This window comes from Gavialis gangeticus, unplaced genomic scaffold, assembly GCF_001723915.1.
Source record: "Gavialis gangeticus isolate Ggan-Ray unplaced genomic scaffold, GavGan_comp1, whole genome shotgun sequence".
NCBI classification, from domain to species: Eukaryota; Metazoa; Chordata; order Crocodylia; family Gavialidae; genus Gavialis; species Gavialis gangeticus.
The window spans coordinates 152,986,444-152,996,066 of record NW_017728992.1 but is presented as its reverse complement, the minus strand read 5'-3'; the positions used below and the strand labels follow the sequence as shown (position 1 = coordinate 152,996,066).

Sequence of the window (9,623 nt, the reverse complement as noted above, 5' to 3'; positions counted from 1 at the left end):
TTACTTTATGCTTATTTGGCCATTACCATTTAACCTGATAATCAAAGACACCATTCTCTATTTGGGGAGTTCTACATTTGTTTCTTCAAAGATATTCTGTACACATTTGTTCAAAGCAGGTGCTGGTGCCACAATCCAAACTAAGATAGGTGTTCCATATACATATCATTGGCACTTGTTGGCATTCACTTAGCTGATATAATCTACTTTCCTTTTTATTTGAGCTGGCAGACAATATCTCACATGCTTTTAAGTTTGTGACAAAGTGGAGATTGCATTATTTTCATTAGGTTGTTTTAGATGAGCTAAAGAAGAGGCCTCTGATAACAGTGTGTGATAACACAGGACACTCAAGCAAGCAGAGCTACTTTCAGCCTCTGCTGAAATAAGAAGAAATGGGTAGGTGGGATTCACGTCCATTTATGTCCAAGAATAGCTGATGAAATGATGATTAATGCCCATCTATTTGCTTTGGAAAAGAATGGGATAAGATATTGCAAAGCTTTTCATTGCCTTATAAAGACAGCTATTTCTGCTGGTGTAAATGAACTTGGTGAACATTCATGGAAGATGTTGTCCAATGTTATGTCATCTTTCAATCTTAGCTTAGATCTTCCTTCTCTATTCTTTAGTGTGCATACTTATTCCTTAATGATATATCTGCTGTGACTGTTGAATGATCTTGCTGCAAAGGATATTGCTTGTCTCTTTCATTTTCTTGATACTTCAAGAGCCTTGATGAGGGGGCTGTACAGGCCAGACTATTGGTGGTGTTTTACCTCTAGGTCAGAATAATGAATATACCTGAGGCTGATAGAAATTATGTCCATCTGATGGCTGATTAGCAGCCTGAGTGTGGTGGTTAAGGGCAGTTGTTTACAGCATCAAAATGTTTATAATAATTTGAATTCTTTTCTGTGCCTTTTTACTAAAGATTCTAAAATGAATTGGATGAAGATTAAGTCATTAGAAAGTTTGAGGCCCTTTGGTAAATTTTATAAGGCAGTGCTGCTGACTGCATCGGTCCCTAGCTGCACAGAGAGTTTCAGTCCTTCCTGATAAGTATATAGGGAGGAAGAATGGACTAATTGTTAAATGATTGTTAATCTTTACTGATCTTTGTTGGGTTTTCATTTCTCAGTCAGCATTGTGATTTCTATTTGTATTGTTTGTTAATGATGTGGAATACCATCACAAAAGTATGTTTGACTGCAGTGTTAGTCTGGAAGCTATGGTGATGGTTACCAGTAGAAAATGCATTAGATTTTTGGCTCAACTTAAATATAACTTATTACTCCTGTTACAAACATAGGTGTGATGGTTGCTGGTACAAAATCCATTAAATTTTGGCTTCATTTAAATATAATTTTCTACTCCTGTTACATGTGTACAGCTTTGTACATTCTCTTTTTGCTAGCTTAAAGCCTAATTTCTTAAAGAAACAAGACAGTAGAAATCTAAAACGTTAAATTCATCAACCTTTTTAATACTGATTCTTTGTATGGGTTGGCACAAGAGTACTAGGTATGATCCATAGAGAGCGCCTTTTAAATTTTTTCATGCCTGAATATACATCTGGAACTGTTTGTACTAACTAAAAGTAAAATAAATGCCATAGCATATTATACCATACTTTTTTTCATTTAAAAAAGGAAATTGAAAACACACCAGTTCTAGAAATGCTTGACATTGAATTGGCTATTGAAATGGTATCGGTAAAGTATTTATATATTCCATATTTTGTTCCATACATCAGCCTTCCTTGATGCAATAGACTTGGAAACCTGCCATGTAAGCTGAAATTCTGCCATATATGAAAGACTGCCTTGTTTTAAAAATGGACTAAATAATTTAGGATACAGGAAGTGAAGTAAAGCCATTTGAATACATGTACATATTTTTCCCCTTTCCCCTCTCATTCACATGTTGTTTTCTGTCTCTTCCATATTTATTTGTATAAGGTTGGCTATGCTTACAGTAAATACCAGTATTCACCTAACAGCTAAATTCAGTGATAAAAATATCTCCCATCATAAAACTGAATATCTGATGAGAACAGCACAGTTTCATGAACCAAAAAATCCACAGAAGGAATGTCATAATTTAAAGTTGGTTTTACAGCATTCTTTAATTTTAAAATAGAGCAAAATGCTTCTGTGGTTAAATCACAACTCCTAGATCTGCTGTAAAAGAGATTCAAGAATGTGTATTTCAGAATGTTTTTTCAGTGTAATCCAAAACAAATGCAATAGATCTTTGCATACTTGAAACATATTTTCTGAATTTATTCTAAGTCTCTCATTGAACCAAAGGCTTGTGTGCATGGATTAGGACTAGCCCATTATTTCACCATCTATCTCCATCCTGAATTGATTGCAGTGAACAGTACAGAATGAATTGCAGATGGTCTCCTTTTTCCTTTAGTTTAGAGGACCTTTGGGCTTAAGCCCCATTTGATCAAGGCTAGGTGAACCATTCCAGTCTTGTCTATGCGCATTCTAAAGTAGAAGTGCTTGTATTTGAGAGGTTATTCTCATTACCCACTCAAAGTGTACTCTTAAATTATGTGCCAGGTTTTGAGAGGAGGTGAACATATGGGCTGTATGAAACTTTGTCATGGCCCTGGAGCTATCAAAACTCACCTGGTATAATTTCAAACTTGAGTCTCACCTTAGAAGAATTGGAATTCAAGTTTGCAGACATGGGTTTATTTTTATGCCTTTCCATCAAAATCCTGTGAAACTCATGGAATTAGCTGGTTTTGAGTAAGTCTCTTGAATTTTGATTTGAGGCATATGCGCTTGCGTGTAATGAAACTGGAACAAATATGTGCGACTCCTTGAGAGCCATTGCCATTCTACTAAAGGCTTGGGTTAGATTTTCTCACCACCTCCCTTTGTATAGAGACAGACAAAAAATGCATACAGGGCTTATGAGAAAACTCTTGAGTTTGCTTCATTCAAACCCCCAAATGGCCAAAACCATGAGATTTAAATATATCTCTGTAGAGATATATAGATACATATAGATGTATTGATATCTCTAGAGAGAGATTTAATTTGCTCTCTGTGTTTTTGTTTCATTTATGCAAACATGAGTGTGTAAACTATTTCAACTTTTATTTTAAAATTAGTTTCAGCTCCATGCATTGGAACTTTAACAAAACACCAAATATTGTAATCCTCCTGGTTAGAGTCCCACAAAGTTGGAGCACTGTAGAAGCTGTAGTTCCTGCTTCCTTCCCTACCAGACTCCCTCTGTCTTCTGTTAGGATTCATTCTGTTGAGGCTGTACAGGTTTGTGAGTGATGGAACAGCATTAAAGAAACAGCAGCTCTGTGTTGTATATTCATGGCCCAACTGCTCCTTCATGTGTTTGCCATTCTGTACCAGAGGGGTAGTTAACACTGGCAGCCACAGCATGGCCTTTGGAGGAGTTTTGCTGCCAGAGGGAGAAAAAAGAATGAAGCGAAAGATATTTTCTGGGATAGCTCAATATCTGTTTGGTGGTTCTGGGCCTTCCATGCAACTGAACAAGCTTTGTGTTCTCATGTTTCCTTTTTTAAGCTGAAAGCTATTCATCATTGAGGAGGATATGAGACTTTAAGTCTTCCAGGTGAGTCTTCTAGCTCTGATAATAGTGTTCATGTTTTTGCTGTTTCTTTAATTTGAAAGGAGTTCTGATTCCCTTACAGGAGATAGTAGTGTTATAGAATTTCGCAGTAACATAAGTTACATTTAACATTCTAACTAGCGATAAAGGTGTGTGTTTAAGGACCATAATGCATTAGTAAATAAGAATCACTCAAATGTATCATAATATAATGAAAATCTGAAACTGGAAGACAAAAACAACGTTCTAGTGCAACTACAATGCCTGTTTAAATAACAAAATATAAACCATTCTAGTTAGCTTTTTCAAAGTACTATTTTTTTTCTCTGATTGGATGCAATTTTTGATCAGTCTTGCTTTTTGGAGCAAAGTAACCAGAAGAACAAGAGGGGAGAAAAAAGTTGCGATTGATCACAGTAGCAGAGTTGCTTTCAGTTATCAACAGCTAAATTGGGGGATACAGACTGTGCCTGCTCAGTGAGAGCAGCAGACTGTTAGAAGAGTTTCATTTTCTCTCTTTCTTTTTTCCTCCACCCACTCCCATCGTGTCCCTACCTAGGTCTGTGTTTCCACATGCTTCAAATCTGTGTACCTGGACTGCCTTCTTTAACAGTTCAATGTGAGTGTTAGCAGAATGAAAACCAGATGGACCAGCAGTTCCCACTGTTATCTCCCAACCAGCTCTGGCAAGCCTCCCTTTCTCTCTCCTTTCTTGGCATGGCAGAAATATTTGCCTTTATTTAGGAAGGCCTGCACTCACTGCTGTGCCTCTTTCCCTCACTTGCAACATGAGCTGAAAGCTATTTATTCCCTTGTTGCTGAGGTTGGTTAAGGTGAGTGCCAGATAAATTCAACCATTAAAAAAGAAATGAACATTTCAAAGAGAGTTTCCTTAATTCTTCAAATAAATGACTTGCAGCTACAGGTTTAAATGTTTTAGCATAACAATATGGCGAAAGATTTTTATAGAAAAGTTTATGTTCAGGTGTTTAATAGTTTACCATATTTTGATTTAAAACATTTCACTTGTCAGTGCATAAACCTTGAACTTTCAGCCACTCTCTTTGGACAAACTGTCCATTTCACTGCTGAGATTGCTAACCTTAATCAACACTGCAGTCTTAATTACTGAGGTACACTCCCCTCCTGTCACATGACCAGCTCTTCTTTTTCAAGATTCTTTTCAAGTCCTTTACAAAACTAATTTGTATTTATAAAAGTGTTTTTTCCCTTAAAACAGTTCTCCAAAGAGTTGAACACAGCTTTAACAACTCCAAAATCTTGCATTGTGTGAGACCAGTTTTTTACAACTTCACTTTTTTAGCAGTTAAAGATTCTAATCCTGGCAGTCCTTTTTGTATTACGTGAACTTGATATCTGTTTTGATAACTATAACTTGAATCTGTCTTTACACACACTCTCTACATACAGTGAATGTGCCTAGCGTATAATATATACGTGCATTGTGTACATGTGTATAGACAGTTGGAACTTTTTAACTTCTCAAGAACAAATTCTTGGTGTAACTGCGTATGTCTTCTAGTATGAGTAAGGAATATAACTTTAGGATATTACGTTTATAGGAAACACCAGTATTTTATCTGTTTTTGTAACTGTTCATGTTTTTTGACAGCTTGTTCCTCCGCCAACTAGGTACATGATGCTTATGAACTCGTGAATCAAACTAAAACAGTTTGTAGAAAAAATGGTGAAGAAATTGACAGGAAGAAAAGTAGTTTAGCAATTTACATTAACATATGTATTAATTGTAAAGGCCAGCTGTGACCATCATAATTATTCAAGAAATAGCATAGAGTGTTACTGGTATAAATAAAGTAATTGGGCCTAACATTGTTTAAATATAGTTTGTTTTCCCCATTTTTGATATATGGTACTTTAAAACTTTTTATTTTTTTCATATTTCCCTCCTGTCTGTCTGTTTGTCTGTATAGTTTTTTGTATGCATAAAAGCTGGTAATTCAGTTAGATATTTTGGCTTCTATGACAAATACCCTGCATTATATACACAATTTTTTTTGATGTGTGAGTGTACAAACTGGGATAGATGATAAAGGTGGGGGATTTTTCCTTAATAAAATAAACTGGTATAAACACATACCACCTGTGTCAGCCAAAGGTACTTTTATTATGTGGCATATGGTACCTCTGTCTTGTCAACTTAAAGTATCAGAAGGTGGTGTGGTAAACACAGCCAGAACACATGCAGTATTTAACCCGGGTAGCTCTAATAGTTTTAAGGACGAAAGATGGAGAGGGCAGCAGGTGTTACAAAGAACACCAGTCATGAAGAGAGCTGGCTTCAGCCAATATCTCACCTGTACAAAAGAGCTTCAGGTTTTAGTTCTGCCAGAGTTGTCATAAAGGGATTTATTACCTTCCTGCTTCTTCATCTATTTTCTCCTTCTATCTAATGTTAAAACCTTCAAGCAAGGTGGCATTATTATAGCTCCAATACTGCTTGTGAGGTAGCATCTGCACATGCTAGAAATAAAAACAAAAGATAATGCAGCCCTGTTATAAATGAGGTCCTACCATCTGTGTTACACTGCCTTAAGTGAGGTTTCAATGATGTAATATTGCAAGAACAAGCTGGAAAGATAAGCATGTATAATCTTCCACAGAAGACGCTGAAACTGTTCAGTTCAGGGTTAGCTTTTCATCCTCGCCCCCTCCTCCCTCCCAATCTAATGTATTTGAAGAAATAAAATAGTGTGTTCATGTGGTATGTTACAGATCGCACTGAGAAGCATTCCACAATGCCAGACTCACCTGTGGATGTGAAGACACAATCCAGGCTGACGCCTCCAACAATGCCACCTCCTCCCACTACACAAGGAGCTCCAAGAACCAGTTCATTCACACCCACAACGTGTAATTAGACTTATTTTATTCTTTTGTTGCATATTCTTTTGATTCTTGCTGTATGTAAGAAATCAAATTATGTGAAGGGAAGCCTATATGACAAGGCTGGAGTGGCATTTCATTATGCTGAAATAAACTGATTAAGCAGTCTTAAAATTAAGAGCAGAGCAGATTACTACATCTTAATCTAGTAAAGCATTCAACTCAGAGGTGTGGTAATTTTATTGATGGGTTTGTTGCACTGTGCAGGAACAATGACTGCCAGTTTCCCTTGCTTTTTGCTCCAATGCTTGTATCATTCCTTATGTGAGAAGTATGGATAACCTTCTCAGCTTTCAGGCAGTTCACTTGTGGTAATGGAATCCTGTCTGCTATTGAATAAAAATAAACAGAACTAATCTTTTAGGGGGAAAGACATGAACATTTCAAAATAAAGTTCCTTTTTCTCCTTCTGCTAATAAAGTAATGGATTTAAACCATGAACCATGTAACACTTAAATCAGAATTGCCTTTTAAAATTACTAAAATTTCCCTTTCATTTTGAACCAGTTGCATTTTATCTTGAGGTCACTAATATGTAACAAAATCTCAGTTAATCTGATGTAAATGTAGAGCAGTGGGGCTTGCCATAAATTGGCCCTGTACCCTCTCCAGCTGCCACTCCAATCCCTTTCCTTTACCTGATTTATTGCTCAGCTTTCTGCTTCCTGGCTTCCTCCCTGATCTTAAGCTCGTTTTCTTGTCACTGTGCTGCCTGTCCCCTCCACACTCAGCCTGATGCACACTGGACATACCTACATGAGACGCTTTTCATGGAAACGTGCAGAAGGCTAATTTGCTGCTCAGTAAAGTGTCATCGTCTACACATAACCAGCAATCAGGATGCAGTAGACTAATTTACTGCGTTTCTTGATAGGCCTGTCAGATACAAATGGAATCCAGCAGTGCAGTAAATTACTGCATTTAAACATGTGTAGATGGTGATGGCAGAATTAGTTTTTCTGGTTCAAAGTGAGCCAGAGTATATTTAGTCACGTTAATTTCATGTGTAGACGTACCCGCTGAGGTTGCCCATGTTGCATGTGGCACCCAATTCCGAAAGTTCTGTTGACCCCAGGGGAATTACTCTGCATTTATATCATTGTAATGAAGATCAGAATCTGGGTCATTGTCTCCAGAGCACATGAAACAGTCTATATTTCCCTCTGGCAATTTGACAATTAAAAATTTTGCTCTCATATAATATTTAATTGATATAAATATAAAAGCATGTTTATGCTCCAGCATTAAAGAAACACAACTTCTCAATCTCCTACTCATATATATTCCTACCCAGCATAACTGCATCATCTCATTTCTGTTACTATAGCATTTGGTTCACTTTTTATTTAATATATGGTTTACCTCTGTACAAAAGGGCATTGAAATGCCCATGCGTTTATTTAAGTCCTAAGACAGGGGTATCAAACATTTGGATCTGGCCTATGGAGCCCTGTCATTCAGCCAGTGGAACTGCCCCTGGGTCTCATCAGATCCATGTGGCATGCACCCATGGAGCAGAGCCAGTCTGTGGGCTGGACTGAGCCCATGAACTCCATCCTTCTCCTCCCCTCCCCCCAGCATACCTGATATGGCAGCTGCTCCAGTCCTCCTGGGACTGGTGTAAATCCCAGAGTGACCAAAACAGTGCCACAGGTAGTACAGTCCAGCTGGGGCAGCTGACATGCTGCATGCAGTGGCCATCCCAACCAGACTTCACCACACATGGCATGCAGAGCCTGCTCCAGCTGGTCCAAGACCAGCACTGCACTCAGCACTTGCAGGCGCCACATGCAGCATGGGTCTTTATGCAGTTCAGTCTAGCTGGGGCAGCCACCCTGTGTGGCACAGTTTGGCTGGGGTGGCCACTGCATGTAGTGCAGCAGCCACTCCAGTTGGACTGTACCACACATGGTGCCATCCCAGTCATGGGCTGGATCCACAGTGCTCATCTGGTCTGTGAGGCCAGATGAATTTGACACCCCTGTCTTAGGGGAACTTTATTTTGAAGATTGATGGAGGAATTAAGTGGTGAGTAGGTTTGTGCGTACTCTGCATAGTTATAACATTAACCTATAAGCCCTAAACCCTGCCAAGACTTGTCTTTCTGCTCAGCTTCAAGCACATGAATATGAGACCCAAATTTGTTGAAAATTCCAATAGCTAAATTCTTTTATTAACATTTTTGCTGATCCACAAGCTACATTTAAATAGTTTTTAGTTATTTACAGAAAGTGCCACCACTCATCCCATCCTTCAGACATGTATCTTTTGGAGTGTCTTCCTTGATTGAGTTCTTTCAGTGGACACTATCTCAGGCTTCCCTTCCAAGTCTGAGGAGCCTTTGTCTGCACTTCCCCATCCCTTCTTATAGGTGCTGCCCTTCATATTCCTCTGAGCTACCTCAGACCTGCCTTGTGGGTTTGCCGCCTATCAACAGTGGATGAGGAGACAGAACAAATGTGCTTGGGGTCCTTCTGGAGGGTGACATTCTCATATCCATTCCAAATGATTTACTTAGTCTTCCTTGCAATAGTATCAATTTAATGGATTTTAACATACATTTTAAACTCAGAAATGTACTCTAATTAAGTACTAAGAGGAGCATGGCTTGGAGTTACTGTGACTGCAGTTTAAGCCAGCTCTTCCCTGCTTTTGCCAGGGAATTCCTGCTTCCCCAGGTCAGCATGTGGGCTGAAGGTGCTGAAACTATACGGGCATCAGCCAACCCAGCAGAAGCATCTTGGTGGCCAAGGAATGGAAGTGCAGTTGCATCTGCACTTAAGCAGAAATTCTTTAAAAGTTCCACAGGGTTGTGATAGTTATTGAAGTTTGGTAAGAACTGGCATCCTTCAAAAAGTTTGAAAGAGTTGTGTAGAGATATGGTTGGCTAAGAAAGAATAACTCAAAGGGAAAGGTACATTTTTATGGGATGCTTAATCTGAGAGGCCACTGCCAAGAAAATGTTAAAATCTTTGTGCTGACGGGTTCTGTATATAAGGCCAGCATGTCAGCTGTATTTTACAATAACAGCTGCCTAAACTTTCTTGTTAGCTCTGTGGGTGATTCTACTTTGTAATTTTTTTTAG

The 9,623-nt window shown here is 38.4% G+C and overlaps 1 protein-coding gene across 7 annotated transcripts in view; it reads left to right on the top strand.

The window, feature by feature from the left end:
- Positions 1-9,623, top strand: part of RUNX1T1 (RUNX1 translocation partner 1) — a 184,738-nt gene that overhangs the window by 88,684 nt on the left and 86,431 nt on the right. For all 7 annotated transcript variants that reach the window (XM_019527918.1, XM_019527915.1, XM_019527922.1 and 4 more), the window contains one exon: positions 6,367-6,504. In XM_019527918.1, the coding sequence (XP_019383463.1) occupies positions 6,367-6,504 (138 nt within the window). The remainder of the gene's footprint in view (positions 1-6,366; positions 6,505-9,623) is intronic.